This window comes from Zootoca vivipara, chromosome 14, assembly GCF_963506605.1.
Source record: "Zootoca vivipara chromosome 14, rZooViv1.1, whole genome shotgun sequence".
In the NCBI taxonomy this organism is placed as follows: domain Eukaryota; kingdom Metazoa; phylum Chordata; class Lepidosauria; order Squamata; family Lacertidae; genus Zootoca; species Zootoca vivipara.
In genome coordinates, this window is record NC_083289.1 from 53,913,535 (window position 1) to 53,930,227 (window position 16,693).

Here is a 16,693-nt window from a genome sequence, read left to right on the forward strand (position 1 = left end):
CCTAGGTGGGGTGGGGTCCGAGTTCTTAAAAATGCAGAGCAAAGGGTTGTGTGTCCCCTATAGCAGCGTCAATTCCGCATTGGGAGGGGGGATATAGGTAAGGTGATCTCATCTGATCTTCTGGGATCCCGCAGCTGTGGGCAGGGCAGGGCGGGGGTTGTTGTGGGGGTTCAGTTCTGGAATGGCTGCACCCCCCCCCAGGCCACACTCTTTTGAAAGCAGAGAGAGAGAGAGCAAACAGTGTCCCCCTTTTCCTGACCTGCCCCCCAGCCTTTGCCTTGTATGTGAGGAAGGAGGAAGAGGCAGCTGGCTGTAGCTCCACAGCAGAGTTTCTGCCTTGCAAGCGGAGGATTCCTGGCTCAGTCTCTGCTGGCACTTCCAGGCAGGGCTGACAGGGACTCTTGGAGAGGCGCTGCTGCCAGTCAGTGTGGGCACTGCTGGGCCAGATGGACCCAAGGGCCTGACTGTGTCGCTGTGTTTCCTGTGGCTTTGGCTGTGGAGGCAGCTGGGCTCCTCCCGGGCCCCAATCCGGGGCTGGGGAGTCGGCTCCTGCCCAAGGCGCGACTTGTATGTTCTCTTTTCCAGGCTGGAGGAGGAAAGAGGTGAGACGGGGGACGTGAGGCTAGCATGCCTCCATGGCTACTCCTCCCATAGTAAGTGCCGCCTGCCTGTCTCCGACTCGCGGTCTGTCTTGCATGGCGGCTCTCCAGGGGGGGCACAGACTGCCGAGGGCCTCAAAGTGTCAGAGGCCACACAACCACCTTTGACGCCCTCACCCCCAATTCCTGACTTCACCCTGTCTCTCTGGGCATGGAAGCCTCGCCTTCTGGGATGCCAGCCTGGCTTCATGGGGCAAGCAGAGCAGCACCAACCTCAGTGTTGTGTGTGTGGTGGGGGGAACCACCTGGGTTTGCCTTCAAATGGGGGGCTGCTCTGCGTTCCTGTGTGCCGCCCAATAGCTGCATCTGTCTTGTCCTGCCGCATTTGTCGTTCAGGCTCCACCTGCTTGGCTTGCATGGGGAACAAGGAATTGCCCAGCATGGCTTTCTCAGGCAGCTGAGGTTTAGCAAAGGTCTCACAGGTCAGGTTTTGCAAAGCTGCTTTGGCTTAGGCCACCAATTACTCGCCTTGTGAATGCAATTTTGGATGATGACCGGTGGTTCTCATGACTGGAAGGGTTGCACCGGTGGCCACTCCTCTTTCTCAACCAGCTGATTCTTCTCCTCATGTCATTGGCAGCCCTCCCTGCACCCCTTTGCCCTTGCATTAATCCTGTAAGGGGCCTGAGAGAGACTGGCTGGAGGGCTTCCAACCAGGCCTGCCGCTCTCACCTCCCCAATTGGACTCCTACCAGTAGCTAAATAGGCGCCGGGCTCATTTCTGAACCAGTGGCACAGGTGCCTGCTTGCCTGATGCTTCTGCGTCGACTTTGTGGGCTGTGGCAATCCCCTTTGGCCCGCCGTGTGTCTTGCTGGGTGATTTGGTAAAGGGGGGGCTCTGCATGCGGGTGTGAGTTGCGCTTCAGAGTAACGTTTTGTGGATGTCAGAAGAGCCCCTTGGACAGAAGGGCTGTCTAAATCCAGAACCCTCCCTGGTGCCTCTTCCGCTCCCCGAGGGCACCTGGCACTCTGGTTTCCTGCTTCTGGAAGAATCTCACTGCTGGGCCAAGAGGCAGGTGCCAGCTCCGTCCGGCCGTGGAAGCCGCCTGAGCCAGCGCCACCCCTGCCCTTTCCTCTGCTGCCCTGCAGAGCCACGGGGAGATGCTCAGCCCAGGCCTGGTGTGACCAGGCACACGTCATGTGTCCCCCCCCCCCAAAAAATGCTGGCACCTCCACGTGGATGGGGTGGGCTTCTTCTCTGCACCATTTGAGTCCTGCTTTGTCTGTTTCACCGATCTCCAGGGACCGGCGGGGGTGGGGGTGGCCCTGTGGGCAAAGGCGGAGAAGGGGGCTGCCAGTTCTTATTTACTGATTGCTCATTATTTACACCACACTTTCCAGAGTTAGCCCAGTTTTCCAGTCACTTTCCTTATCTGATCCTTTGGGGTTCTTGCACAACAAGTCCCAGTCAGCTTTAGTTGCCCAAACTGAATTTATCAGTATGCAGCTGACCCCCCTCCACAAAAAACCCCAAAACCACCCAGAGACCCGAAGCTTCTTCACCTGAGTGACCAGGTTGGATGGCCATCACTCAGGGATTCCCTAGCTGACTAGATGACCCTTGGGAGTCCCTTTCCAATTTGACAATTGCCTGGTTCTGTGATGGGCTGGCTGTGTTGCCCGTCTGACTTGGCACTTGGATTCTGTGGCTGCTCTTTGAGCTGGGGGTTGGTTGGGGACGGTCCTTTCTGCCACATTTACCGTGTCTGTGTGACAGGGACCTGTTCCTTGTTCATTTAAAGCCTCTTTATCTCGCTTTCCCAGAGCGGCCAGTGATAAGGCAGTCGTCCTGCGTTCGAGCTGACAGTCTAAAAGACACAACAGTAAAAGAAAGGGATTGGGAGGGAGGGAGGGAGGGAGGGAGGGAGGGAGGAGGGAAAAAGGAAACCTGTGTGCTGCTTCTTGGCAACAGAACTTTTGTAAAGGACCAGCTGGAATGGAGAGATTTCAAGGAGAGAAGCCGAATGTTGCTGGTTTTCCAGGAGTCCCCTCCCTCTCCCTCTCCCTCTCCCACCCTGTTGCACCTGGGCTTGGCCAGGGCTGTAGGCCAGGGGGGACAGCAGCTGCTGTACACCCAGGAAGTCCCAGCCGTGATCCCCAGCAGCACCTTGTTACGCCTGGGGCAGAGCCCTGCCTGAAACCCTGGATCGCTGCTGCCTGTCAGTGTGGACCACAATGAGCTAGGTTGCCCAGGCCCAGGCAGCTTCCTCTGGGCAACTGAGGCCGTTTGTTGCAGCCCTGCCATCCTTTCCCCCCAGTGTAGACTGGATCCTACTTTTCTACCTCTGCTTGTGCACAGACACATTGATTGCCGCAGTGCTTCCCTGAGTCACCTTGGGGGCATAAGATGGGAGAAGGCGCACGTCCGGCTGGAAGGAACCTCTGGCTGCAAGGGAGGCTGGCTGCGTTTGGGGCAGAAGGGCACACCTGGACTGCTGGCGGCAAGAGAGGGCCAAGTAAAGTCTTCTGCTGAAGAGGGTCTGGCTCCCTGCAAAGTCTGCCCAGGCCAGCTGGGCTCCCTGCTCCCTGAAGGAGCCCATAAGCAGAACTTGCACCTGGGACAGCCAGCAGTAGGTGGGGGGGGCAATGCCATCCTGCCAGCTTGGGTCCTTTGCCCAATGGTCATGGAGGAAGTGGGCAGCAGGAGCCCTCCCCCCTCCAAGCCTGTGGGCCTGTGTTGTGGTTGGCCTGCTTACTGTGGCCAGGATCCCAGGGGGGATTTCTGCCTCCCACCACAAGCATGCTCTGGTGCCCTTCCACAGAGTTTTGGGGATTCAGCCCCTGGCTGGTTCAGGAGGGAACTGCTGTGCAAAAGACCCCCACAGACCTTTTTCCTTTCCTTTTTTTGCAGAGGGAAGGAGAAAATGCATGCAAGGCCTTTGCCTCCACCTGCCCCCCAAATTCTCATTGCAACCCCCCCATTTGTCTGAGTGGGGAGAGATCCTGCTCTCCATGCATTTGGAGCAGCCGCGTCCTTTGCTCACGGGACATAAAATGTGCTGGCCAGGAGAGTGAAAATTCTTGCTCTCTTGCAGGGCTGCACAACACTCAGCTGTGAAGCCGCAGAGAAATGCCAGGAGCCACGATGGGCAGAGGAGCGCCTCGCAGTCCCCGTCCAACTCTTCCACCAGCACCGCCAATTCTTCCTCGCTTTTGTCGGAGCCCAGCAGCCGCCTCGCCTCCCCTGAAGCCAGGCATCTGGACGCGGCCCCAGCCGCCACTCGAGGGACTGCTGAGCACGGCCGCCTGAATCTAAGTGCGCAGGCGGGGGTGTCAGCAGCAGGACCTGGGCCCCATGCCCCTCGCCCCTCCTCAAGGCCGGCGTCCCGCCCAGCCCCCCCAAGGCCCAACCTGGTGCCAGAGAACATGATGCGCAGAGTCCTGCTGCCTCGCCATGGCAATCCTCCTGCGAGCCGAGAGCTACTGGCTGCGGCATCAGCAAACCAGCTGGCAAGACAGATGCGTGCCCAGCCCCTTGGGCATGTGAAGCTGGCAGAAGAGGACATGAGAGCAGCTCAGGAAGAGGAGGACTTGAAGAGGTTTGTGGTTTGAGGGAGGGGCCTGCTGCCAAAAGGCGGCCTCATTCTGCAGCGGGGATTGCGAGAGCCTCTCTGCTCAACTCTGTAGGAATGAGTCTCATGGTAGTGTAAAGGAGGGAGCTGTTCCGCCTCGTTCATCCAAGAAGTGGCTGAGGTTCCATCTTGGGGCTCTTGCTGGGGGCTTTGTGGGTGCCAACACCTGCCTCTTCCTATTGGTCTGCAGTGTCAGAGTTCAGCCATGGCAACAGCAAGAGGCTCTCTGTGTGGTCCCATGCGCCACTTTAGAAAAATGTGGCAAGGGAAAGTGTTGTGTGTCTGTGACACTGTCGTCCTGCAGACCTAAAAGAGAGTTGAATGTGGGATGTGTGGAGGATGAGATGCCCATGGTGTGCAAGGAATGTTCTCCTGCTGTGCGCACTGCCTCTGTGGCCGGAGAGAGAAAGAGACGGGTCTCCCGAGTGGCATTCAGGTCTGTGTGGACGGACTTTGCTAGGGCCCTGCCACTGGCTGTGAGCAAAGCCTTCCCAGCTTGCCTCTGGCAGTATCCGGCAAATAATGCCTCCAGGAAGCCCATCCTCACGGGGCACAAGGGCACTTCCCCTCCCTCTCCCAGCAGGTGGCCTGAAAGGGGCACAAGCAGTGCTAGCAGAGGGAGGGGCTGCTAAGTCCATGATGCCCCCTCCCCCCCTCTCTTCCCAGCAGAGGCCTGGTGACCCGTCAGGAGCTGCTGGCGGTGGAGCAAGAGCTGCAGGAGGTCCGGGAAGAGCTGAAGTGCCTCCGGTGGAAGGTCCGGCACATCGGGGAGACGGTGCAGCCTCTGGCCGAGGAGAGCAAGCGCTACAACGGCTACACCCTGACGGAGCTGAAGGCCTTGGTGCAGTCCGAAAAGGACCCCTGTAAGGCTGCCCACAAGATCCTGGCCCTACTCTTCAGCGACGTCTACCTGCTGCAGCACCTGGCGGTGGCCGACCAGGCCTGCAACTCCAGGACCCTCCCCAGACCCCAAATGGACCCGGAGCTGTACACGGTCTACTGCGACATCCTGCAGAGCATCTTCCCCGGGATGAGCAGCCAGGCCCTGCGGGAGAGGATGCAGCCGGGCGTGTAGGAAGGCCAAAGGCCGCTGGGGACAAAGGGCGCCCAGCCAAGGGCCAGCAGGCAGGCAGGGGTGACCTTGGCCCCCTCCCACCCACGGTCCCTGCCACCGCTAGAGGCCTGGGGAGAAGCAGGTGGACTTGGCTTGGGACAATCCTGAGTCTGCAGAACACCGCATATATTCATTCATAGCTTTTTTTAAAAAAAGAAGACAGATATGTATTAAATATTGCTGGTTTTGTTTTTTAAAAGGTTGCCTCTTGCTTTCTGTGCTGCTGATATTTAGTCAAGGTTTTTGTTTTGCAGTCTCAGGGATTCCATCCTCGGATGTTGCCGTCTGTGCAGCTGCTTCAAGGCGATGGTGTGTCCTGCTTGGGGGGGGGCAGCTTTGGCAGAGGCTGACCCCGAGGCTGGTACCTTGGCCAGCCATACATCTGGCCCCCTTCTCTCTCTCTCTGCTCCTCCCTGCCATAGCTGGCTGTCAACACTTTTCCACCTAAACATTAGGAAGAACTTCCTGAAAGTAAGAGCTGTTCGGCAGTGGAATTAGCTGCCAAGAAATGTGGTGGAGTCTCCTTCTTTGGAGGTCTTTAAGCGGAGGCTTGACAGCCATCTGTCAGGAATGCTTTGATGGTGTTTCCTGCTTGGCAGGGGGTTGGACTGGATGGCCCTTGTGGTCTCTTCCAACTCTATGACTCTATGATATCACTGCCTGCGCCACAAACTCGGCCTCCAAGTCTTATACTTGGGGAGGGGATTAAGGGGCAGCCAAACATGACATGGGTGGGTTTGTGTGCCCTCGGGAAAGGTGGGATGGCGCAAAGCACCAAGAGAACCTCGACTTCTTCTGCCGCAAAGGCCACCAACTGAGCGGGGAGGGGAGGGGGAGGATGTGTGAGAGAGAGAGCCAGTGCTGGGGGGGGGGGCAATGCCTATCCTCCTGGCCATGGCTGACTGACCACCATTTCGCTTTCCTGACAGCCCTAAGTGGGATAAATAATCCTGGCCACAGCCAGCCTCCTCCTTCACGCATTCTCCTCGCTGGTTGCTAATAGAAATGTCAGCCTGATTCATTTCCTCCAATGCTGCCTGGGGGGGGGGAAGGCGGGGGGGGGGCAGCACTGGGCCATGCTTGCCTCTGCTGCTGAGAGGGGGCTTGTGCTCCCCCCAGGAGGAGATGAGGGAGGGGAGCCCAGCTTCCCCCCCTCTTGTGGGAAGGGGCTGGAAGGATGGGAAGTGGGGCTGATTTTCATGGGGAGGAGGGTTTACTAGGAAACAGGTTCATGGGTTAGACCCCATGAGGGCAGCTGAGCCCTCTAGAGGCTCCTCCTTCCTCCAAGAAGGGGGCCACCCCACCTGGGCCAGGCTCTGTGCTCCCCCCCCCATTGGCACTGCAGGAGACAGAGGGAGTTACTTGAAGGACCGGCTGCAAGAAGTTGCCACAGCCCCATGGTGGAGGGTTGGAGGGTGCCCTCCGGAGGCTGCCCAGTGATCTTTGCTTTCCAGCTCCCACGCAGTCTCTCCCCACCCCATAATAGCCCCCAGGACCTGTCCTCACAGGAGGGGGAGCGGCTTGTGTTTATTGCCGTGTGAGTGGCCCACCCCCCAGCTTGCTAAAAAGACCCCCACAGAATCCACCAAAAAAGCCAGGTCATAAGGCAACCATGTAATAACAAAACAGCATCGGAGGAAGGGGAGCGAGGGGGGGGGGGAGACAACCTTGAGACAACCTGATAACTTGCCATTCAGCATCCCTATCTGTGGACATGGTGAATTGTGCCACCGAGCCCCCCTCCTCTCCAGGGACACCCACCCCCCTCCCATCAGGCTGGAACCCTCCTCCTACCGTGAGGGAGGGGGCCAAGGTGGCTGCAGCTCCTGGCCAGCCCTGCCTTAGAAACAGGGGGGGCTGTATAGCAGCTCCTTGACCCCTTGAGCTTCTTGCCGCTATGGATTGGTGCTCTCTCCTTCGGGGTCCTATTGGGGTTGTGGGCCCCGCCGCTGCCTCCTTTTCCAGAGAGCTTGGGAAGCCTGGAAGGAGGGAGTGGGGGCAGGAGGCATCGCTCTGACCCCCTTCACCCCCTTGTGTCCTACCTGTGGCACACTCAGGGCAAGGCAGACTGCAAGTGTCAGAAGCAGCTCAGAGGCTCTGGGTGGGGGGGGGGAGAGGGGTCTCCTTGGCTGCCAGCTGCCCCCTCCTCCTAACTGCTCCTCTTCATTGGCCATGCACTCTCCCCACCCCAGCTGCACCTGAATTGGGGCCTGTGGCAGCTCCTCTGCCTGGGAGCCGCCGGGAGCCTTGGCAAGGCCTCTCTCTGCAGCAGTCCCCCTGCCAAAGCCTCTCCTGGCCCAAGCATACGGGGGGGCTTCAGGGAATAGATTTAATGCAGCTTCAGCTGAGAAAAGCAGTCCTGGGGGTTTCGGCCCTGGCCCCGAGGAGGCCAGGTGGTGCCCCCTCTCTGTGGGGCAGTGGGGGGAGTAGCCCAAGGCTTAGCAGCGTGAGATGCCAGCTCCGTCTCTTCCTCGTGTCACTGTCTCATCCTCCGCAGCAATCCTTTGTCCTGGATGCAGGTTTTAGGGCGAAGTGCTGGGAGAGGGAGAAGGGGAGAGAGGTGGCTTTCAGATACGGACGCTGCCTCTGCAGGTAAGGAGACTTTGAGGGCCTCAGCCCCAAAGGCCGACCAATCCGGGCCAGCCAGCCAGCACCAGGTGGAACCATTTTGTCTGCAGAAACAGCCCTTGAAGGGCTCCTTTGTTGGGGACCATGTGCTGCTGTTACTGCATGATGCTTAATACCCCACCCATCAAGGAGAAGCAGCAGCTGCCTTTCCTCAGAGATCTGGGCCCTCCCCCTGGGCAGGGATCCAGTCAAGGGGAGCAGCAATCTCAGCCCTCCCCTAAAGAGGCTGAGCAGCCACAGCAAAGCAGCTCCCACCCCCCACCAAGGGAGCGTGGCCTCTGGCTCCCTGGAAAGACCCCCCAGGGCTGCCTTCCCTCGTCCGAGGAGCCCCAGAAGAGGAGCCCACCTGGGTCTGCAGGCACCTGCTTCTTCTTCGAATAGGAAATTATCTGGTTTTCATTCATCATCCGCACGTCCTGGTCTTCTATGTAATTGCTGTCAGTCCAAGAGAAAAAGGAAGAGAAAGAGAAAGAGGAGTGGGCTTGCAGCGGCCACTCGCCATGACGGCCATGAGGAGCAAGGCTTCTGAAGGTCAGCTCCCAGAAACCGCAGGAGGGGAGAGTTGCTCTTGTGCTTGTGGGCTTCTAGGCCACAGAGAGAGAAGGGGGTGCTGGACTAGCTGCCCCCCCCCCGGCCTGATCTAGCAGGCTCTTCTGAAGTTCTTATGGTCAAGGGGCTCCTCTAGAAGTCCAGCAGCTGAGTGGAGGCAGATGTAGTGAATCTGCCCGTTGGCCACCTTTCAGCTGTGGATCAGGGGGCGGGCCTTTTTCTTTACTAAAGAGTAGCTGCAAAAGGAACCAGAGTGGAACACACACACACACACACACCTTGCTATGTAGTAAAGAAAAAGCGAGCACATGCCTCATTTGGCCCCTGTTCAAAGAAGTTTTGGGGGAGCTTCCTGACCTCTCTTTTGCTGCTGTTGGCCAGAGCAGAGGAGAGGCCCTTCTCTGCCCTCCCCACCCCACCCCAACCCACCCCGGTCATCTCAGGAAGAGCAAAGCTGGGGGTGGAGAAAGGAAGAGTGGAAGGCACAAGCAAGGGAAGGCAAGACCTCCTGTTCCCACCCCAACCCCCCAGCCAGTTCTGGGAGGGATGATGTGCAGGCCTTGCTCTTAGCCCCCCCCCCCGATGCCCCCTGCCCTGCCCTACCCCAGAGATCACATGCACAGCTGCCCCTCTGTTTGCCAGCAGCCCCCCCTTCTCCTCTTGTGCCTCCGCATGTGCACAGACGCCGGCCTTGGGTAATTCTGAACGAGGAACCAGGACACGATTTGGGGCTGGTGGAAGCAGCGCTGCTGTGGTCGGGCTCCAACCTGCTTCCAGAGACAGATGGCTTTGGGGGCCCCCTCCCCTCCCTCTTGCTGCCGCTTGCCATGGCTCTCGACAGCCTTTCCGCTCCTGCATCAGAGGATTATCTGACCCCAGAGATGCTCAGTGAGAAACCCTCTCCAGAACATGCTTGTCAAATTAGATTATTCCTTGTTGTTTGCTTTCATCTGGCCTTGATGTCAGAGGGTTTTGCTTTCTTCTTATATCCACCCAGAGAGAAATCCCTCGACTGCAGCCTTGCTGAGCTTTTAGGCTGGCCACAGGCAGGAAATGGATCAGAACAGTGAATTAACCAGAGGGTGGCAAGGGCAGCGGGGGTGGGGGCGGGGGTGTGTGTGGACAGTTTCCTGGACACAAAGCACCGACTCTCTTACAGGCAAGAAGCCACTGATTGTGGATCCTTTCACTGGAGGAAAGAACAAGCATTTGGGGCGTGGAACTAGTTGAAAACAAAGGAGATGACAGCTGTTGCTCCAAAATGGAGAGACGGGTCCAGGGGTCCATGTCTGGGACCCATGAAGAGAGGAGGGCTGCTGCGGCTGCTGCCCCTGAGGAAGGTGCCCTCAGACCCAAAGGGCAGCTGTTTCAAGGTGCCTAACTCGGGCGCAGAGCTGGCCACAAGAGCTTTCCATGCCAGCTGCTACGCAGGCAGGCCTACCTGATGACGGAGTTCTTCTCCTGACGGCAGATCTTCTCGTTGTCCGTGAAGAGAACGGTGTGATGGGGGACGACGGGGTCGCAGGTTGGGAGGATGCCCTGGACCAGGTGGCTCACCAGGTCCAGGATCCCGTTATAGACAAGCAGGTCATCCACAAGGAGCTGGGCAGGAAGAGGAGGAAAGAGCCCAGTCTGACAAGTGAGAAAGATGGAAGAATCCCCCCATCCGCTCCCTCCCCCATCACCACCTGAGGGTCAAGGGACCAGTTGGCCTGAAGGAGGGACTTCCAGGTCAGGGAGATGAGCAGGCAGCTGACCACCCAGCCCCAAGCCCTGGCCTGCCTAGCAGCCAGCAACAGGCTGAGCCTCAAACCCAGCTCCAGTAATCCTAGTCTCAGAGAAGGCCGAGCTTTTTGCTCAGGAGTAGAGCCCCTGAGCAGGCAGACCTGGAGTTCAGTCCCTGGCAGCCTCTCTGGTAAGGAGAGAGACCCTCGCCTGCCTGAGGGTCCTGAAGAGCTGCTGCCAAGCACAGGAGACCAGGCTTCTCTTCATCATCCCAACCAGCAGGGGGGGGGAAGGGAGCCGCAGTCCAGGACTCTCCTTCCTTGGGTGCTTTTAAGCAGAGGTTGGGTGGCCACCTGTCATGGGTGCTTCAGGTGTGATACCTGCATTGCAGTGGGTTGGGCTGGATGACCCTCAGGCTCCCTTCCAACCCTACAAATCAATGAATCTATGAACTGTGGGAGGGCACCAAGTTGGGGGTGGGCTGCAGTAGTCAATGTCCGTGAGTGGCAAGACCAAAAGTCTGAATCTCTGCAGAAGGGCAGCTCCACCAGCTCATAGGAGGAGAGCTTTCCCCCCCAAAACAAACACATTAATTATGTACCATCCATCCAACAACTTGTTAAAAAACAACAAGCCACAATCCCATAAGATAAATGAAAGCAGGCTCAAAACAGAAGCCGCTTTAGAGGGTTCTAAGGCTCAATCTGCAAGGAGGTTCTGCCAGGGGGAACCCTTCTGCCCAGCAATGCCAAGGCTGGCCTGGGAGGGTCAGTTTGAACCAGTTGGTGGACATGGTTGGCAATGGGGACACAAGGCCCTCAGAGAGACAAGAAGAGGGTTCATAAGCTGCTCTGGGGCGCCGTCACTTACTCCAAATTCTTTGACTCCTCTCTGGGGAGTTTTTGCGTAATTCCACAGCTTAATCATGGAGACTGTCGTAGGCGAGTCAAAAATGACATAAACGCGATTCACCTGCCACAGGAAGCAACAACACAGGGGCACAAATTAAACAGAATTCATGTAACCGACAATATATTTCTTGCTCATCCTGGAAACCAAATTCCAGATAATTTGTAAAGAATAAAAGGAGTTGTGAAATGCCTGGATAACCTCTTCTTAGCATCCCATTATGAGCGACAGAAAGGCCTGCCAATCCCAAAGCTCGTGGCTCCATCACAACTAGGGCAGGGCAATATATCATCCCAAAGTGGTTTTAAGTCCAGATCATGATATCGGTTTCACAATTTTTGACCTGGCAATACATCGTGAATCATGGGATGTGTGTGTACTATGCAAAAATCACAATGTGCAGCCGGCCAAGCCGCCTCTTGATTCCTGCAGCCCCTGTTAACTTTGCTCTTGCCTCCTCCTTCAGGGGGCAGCGAATCACAACAGCAGGTGCTGCCAAAAATCACAAAGCAGGTAAACTGTGAAACCAGTCAAGGTCTCTACATAGCTTCCTCCTTATTTTTCAGACATTGTGATACATTAGTATAATCGCGACATTTAGCTGGTTTTCACGATGTTGAAAACCAGAAATCTCCCAGCCCTAATCCCAACACCAACTCCCTGGCCAGCTCCTCCTCCTTTTCAGTTTCATTGTTCTGTAGGGGACAATGACAATAAAGATTATCTAGCTACTCTTCGGGGGGGGGGTGTCCTTTAGCAGGCCACTCTTTGCAGGCTCTTTCCTGGCACCTTTGCCTGCTCCTTGGCACAGGTGGGAAGGCTCATCTCCTATTCTGACTTCTGGTGAATCAGCTTTGCAGGCAGCGACAGAGATCCTTTGCCCCTAAACTCAGGCTGCAGGGGACAGCCTGGGGCTGAGCTCCCACGCCAGGGCTCTGACATGCCCAGAGCTACGAAGACAGCTGCTGATTACTTTAGGAAAGGACTTGCGCAGGTACGTGCCCGGCTGCATGAGGCATCGCACGGCACTGATGCAAAAGCTCGGGCAGAATATGCAAAGGAGACCTACCAAGCCAGGGAGAATGGGGGCTAGCCAGGTGTGCCTCCCGTCCGTCGTGTCGTTCACGCCATCGATGAGCTTGTCTGGTGTTCGGACGTCTCCACAGACGCCTTCCAATATGTTGATGCTGTCTGGGAAAGCCGCAATGTCTGAAGGGCGCTTTGTCAAGCACAACGTCCGAGCTGTCTGCTGCGCAAACTTGTTACAAGCCAGTAGGCCTCCCCAGGAAAAGGCACAGGCAGGCCTTGCTCCCTTGGATGTGAGCCCCACCCAGTGCAAGGGAGATTGAATGCCAGGCTGCAACCTCAGGAAAGCTTCTTTCCGCAAGGAAGCAAACGTGGCAAAAAGCTAGTGAGCAAAAGGGGGAGTGCCAGTTTTGCCACCCAGAAGGAGGTCGGCCAAATCCTGCCCAGAGGGCAGTCTCTGGTCATTGGAAAAACTTGCCAAGTGGGCTGCCCACCCTCCAGTGGAATTAAATGAGGGCATTTGCATCTCTGGTCAATATTGGAGGAGGCCCCGTTCTGGTCCCGAGTTGAAGAAATGGGGCAGATCAGGCCGGGGTTACAAAACTCCCCATGACACTAATTCCAGCTGAATTTCCCCCTCCGCCCCCCCAGACGGTCATGTTTCATTTGTGGGGGCTCCTCTGCAGCGTAGCTTTTCCCAGATTCCAGCCGTTTCTCGAAAAGGATACTGTTCTCACTGAGGAAAATCTTCTGCCCGCGTTCATTATACAGCTCCAGCCCATTCAAACCAATGTAATACGGATCACCCCAACTTGTAAGAAGCTGGAACTGGAAAATGACTGATGAAAGACGTTGAGGAAATATTGCGAATGTTTGCATCCCATCTCTTGGGCCTTGGCCTCCCACAGCAGGGGACAAAGAAAACAGAGAACGTAGTTCAAACGGCAAAACACAAAACGATACACCACAAAACAGTACAGAGGGTGATGATGATTAAAGGAATGCAAACAAATCCCAAGGCGGTTTATGCTGTGCCAGGGTCCTCCTCCCCCTCCCACACCAGTCAAACCAGTTCACAGGGCCTGGGGGCAGGCAGGCCGGACAGAGAAGGATACAGCCGCAGGGCATCAGGGGAGCCTCATAGTCCATGCTGGCTTGTTCTGCCTTCCCCACTTCCGTTCTGCCAAAAGATAAGCACATAAGTCAGGGGGCCTGAGGGCACCAGACTTCCTAAATGCACATGCCAGTGGGCGCAGAGCCCCAGAGGGCACACGTCCCTCACCGTTCGCAGGCTGGCATGACCGGGGGACCCTTCAGGTAGTCTACAAAGAGGATTTCTTGAGCAAAGTCAAAGTGGCAGTTGCCGGGTCCTTTGCGAATGAGGAAGCCTCCCGGAGGGGAGATGCAGCAACCGTCCAGGGAGACGTGGACCACCTTTGCCTGCGGAAAAGAAAACGCAGAGAAAGCGGTCAGGAGCCGGGGCACTACACTAGCCTTCCTGGCTCCTGCGGAGGAGGCTGCCTGGCCAGGGACAGGCAGCCGCTCCTTGGAGGGGGTGGGGAGGCCCCCCTTTGCCCACAGGATGCTCTCCAGGTGCCCAGGGTGACCACTGGCCCACAGAGCACCTCCTCCTGCTGCCTGGGGCCACATCCAGGGGAAGCGTGGTGCATTCTGGGAGCTGGCTCAGGACGTCCGCTCACCCCTCTGTAGGTGTCCTCGGGAGATTTATTATAGTTCCAGATGCGAAGCCCAGCAATGCTCTCCGCCCGTGTGAAATGGATGGTGACCACGTGAGCTTCTCCAGGACTGAAGGGAATGAGCCACATGTGCTCATCTTCCATAGTAATGTTGATCCCATCAATTAATCTAGGAGAAGGGGGGGGGGGGAAGTTGAGAGAAAGAGGTACAATATTTTGGAAAAGTGTCAAGTCGCTCAGAGTGGCTGGGAAAACCCAGTTAGATGGGCATAATACTAATGCTAATATAAGAAGAAGTAGTAGTCATCACTTTTCTTACTTCATTTTCGAGGAAGACAGAGGACTGCTCTGCATAACAATGTTAAGGGGGGGGGGAGGAACCCAAAATGGAGGTGGCAGAGAGAAGCTCACTCCAGAGGGTTCTTCTTATTTTTGGCAAATCTCTTGAGTCTGATTTTTGCCCAAATTTCAATTTCAATTTGGCCAGCTTCACTTGCCATCTGTTGGCTCCTCAGCATTCTGTAATTACAATTGAAAACACACCAAACCACCTCCTCCCTGTGGTGGTTTGTTTTCCCCCCAATTTGCAAACTTGCACGAGTTGGCTGAGCTTTTCGGCCTTCGAAAAGGGTGTTTGCTATTCCTGTGCCACGGAGGAGGCCCACGGCATCTCTTCTGTCTCCAGGGAGACCACAAGCTTTCAGCCACCACCACAAAAAGGCCTTCTTACTGGCCCCTCACCATCACCCCAGAGTTTACTTGGGGGAGCCCCTTCTATGGCTACACTTTGCAGGCCCTGCCCCAGTCTCAAGACCCACCAGCTCTGTTGCTCAGTGTGACAATTAGATGGGCCAAGGCAGGAATGTTTTAAATGAACATGTCCAAGGCACAGTGCAGTCCGCGGCACTTCTCTTGGACCCCAGGAGCCCCTCCCGGAAGCACCCTGGGGAGGAAGAGACAGCCACACACACACACAGGGCCGCTTTCTCTCCTGTCCTAGCAGCCTGCAGAGATACTCACTTATCTAAGGTCCTACAGTCATCTGTGTACTCTGCAAGTTCGTTCAGGTCCCGTGGAGAGGCAGAGAGCTGATCCAGAGAAAAGGGGATGGCTTGGCCCTCCTTTCCTACCACTTCCAGCCCTGTCAGTCCAAGGTAGTGAGAGTCTCCCCAGGAAACGGTGAAATTCAGCAGAAGGCCTAAACAAAGGCAGACAGGCAGCGGAGTGAGTGAGCCGCCAGGAGAAAGGTCTATAAAGAAGAGGCCACTATAAACTGTCAAGGCCACATATGCACAACCCTAAATCAAGGGTCCAGAGGCATCCATGGCCTGCCTGAGGTGCCTCCTGGAAGAAGGAAAGCTGAGGACAGAGGGCACTAAAAGCGCCCCCCCCCCGAGCGAGGAGGGGGAGAAGCCAGAGGCGAGGCTGGGGGCAAAGGGGCACCGCTCTGCAGAGCCTGGCAGCAAACACAGTGGAACCGTTGAGAGAAAGTAGCAGGAGCCGTGTGTGCAGAGTCAGACTTACACTTCCCAGTATAGACACCTGGTTCCTTGGTCACCATCCCAGGGACAGAATCTGGCACAGCTGTCTGCATCCAGCCCTGAAACGAAAGCCGGTTAGAACGACGTAGATTGTTCTCTAGCGTTCAACAGAAGCAAAGGCCGCCTGTTCCTCCATGACAGGAGCACTTGGGGGAGGAAAAAGGTGCCTCGAGACTTGCAGGGCAGAGACCCACCACATCCTGGCCCATGTCCCCTCTCTCTCTGCAGCACAGGTGGCCAGCTCATCCACCCCCCCTCCCCATGAGGGGTGCCAGGAATCACAGCAGTAAGGTCCTTCCCGGCCAAAGCTCCCTGCTTGGGTTAGAGACCACTTTCTGACGCATTCAGTTCAACAAAGGGCATGTTTATCGCCTGGATTTTATCTTCTAGACCGAGCCTCTGCGCCACCTCTTCCCCAGCCAGCCTTTTCACGACAGGCACCTTTACCTGTCTGTCTTCTGTCCGTGAGCCCGCCTGCGTGAAGGGTCTCTCGTCCCCCTCCCCATCTGCAGTTCTCGGCCTCTTCAGCTCCTCCTCGTACCTCAGGCTGCAGGCGCCTTCTGCCTCCTCGTCGTAGGACTCGTCGTAACAGAAGATGGCCTCCAGGATGTCGTCGTCCGTGGTGAACAGAATGGTGTCTCCAAACTGCTCTGGAGCTGAAACATGGTCAACTCTATGGTGACGACTCAAGCGCTAAAACCGCCCTCTTCCTACCTCTTCTGCAAGCCAACAGGAAGGTCTGCCGGAGGAAGGATCTACGCAGCCACTGCTCCCCTGCCCCTCCTAACAATTATTTTGCACCAAATCCCACAACACCCAGACCAGGAAGGCAGACCAGGAGAGGCTGTAGTGGTGCTTCATACTGGGTCCTGTGCTGGGACTGCGCACCCTGGGACACCCCCTGAAAAGAAGCATCGCTTCTGAGGATGGCTGTGGGTTTGGGGCTGTTTAAGCCATCAGCAAGAAACAAAAGCAAAGGGACAAAGGGATATGAGAGACGAGAGCTTGCTGGGGCACCTCTCCAGAAGGGCAGAAGGGCTGCAGGCACACGCGCAAACAGCCTGCTTTCAAGTTATTACTATTATTTCTCAGATTTATATACTGCCCCTTCACCCAAAGATCTCAGGGTGGTTCACAATATAAGAATACGGGATAAAAGCAGCCTGGCCTTCCCTTCCCCTCACCCTCTCTATTCCCAGCGCATCTCTTCCCATAACTAAGCACTTCCTGGTCCAAGGCAAGTAACAGCTGAGGGAAGGGGCTGGGCGTGTGA

The 16,693-nt window shown here is 56.5% G+C and overlaps 2 protein-coding genes across 3 annotated transcripts in view; one reads left to right on the forward strand and one right to left on the reverse strand.

Moving 5' to 3' along the window:
- The window catches only part of LOC118092903 (germ cell-specific gene 1-like protein), a 28,226-nt gene extending 22,556 nt beyond the window's left edge, over nt 1-5,670 (forward strand). Inside the window, exons 6-7 of the mRNA XM_060282421.1 lie at nt 3,695-4,198; nt 4,901-5,670. Coding sequence (XP_060138404.1) covers nt 3,695-4,198; nt 4,901-5,306 — 910 coding nt within the window. The 3' untranslated portion in view covers nt 5,307-5,670. The remainder of the gene's footprint in view (nt 1-3,694; nt 4,199-4,900) is intronic.
- A 1,274-nt stretch (nt 5,671-6,944) lies between these two features.
- Nucleotides 6,945-16,693, reverse strand: part of KATNIP (katanin interacting protein) — a 34,195-nt gene continuing 24,446 nt past the window's right edge. For both annotated transcript variants that reach the window (XM_035131801.2, XM_060282639.1), the window contains 12 exons: nt 15,868-16,076; nt 15,404-15,479; nt 14,900-15,077; nt 13,883-14,048; nt 13,465-13,622; nt 13,298-13,362; nt 12,911-13,021; nt 12,226-12,365; nt 11,118-11,219; nt 9,964-10,124; nt 8,320-8,408; nt 6,945-7,880 (listed from right to left, as the gene is read on the reverse strand). In XM_035131801.2, coding sequence (XP_034987692.2) covers nt 7,822-7,880; nt 8,320-8,408; nt 9,964-10,124; nt 11,118-11,219; nt 12,226-12,365; nt 12,911-13,021; nt 13,298-13,362; nt 13,465-13,622; nt 13,883-14,048; nt 14,900-15,077; nt 15,404-15,479; nt 15,868-16,076 — 1,514 coding nt within the window. In that variant the 3' untranslated portion in view covers nt 6,945-7,821. The remainder of the gene's footprint in view (nt 7,881-8,319; nt 8,409-9,963; nt 10,125-11,117; nt 11,220-12,225; nt 12,366-12,910; nt 13,022-13,297; nt 13,363-13,464; nt 13,623-13,882; nt 14,049-14,899; nt 15,078-15,403; nt 15,480-15,867; nt 16,077-16,693) is intronic.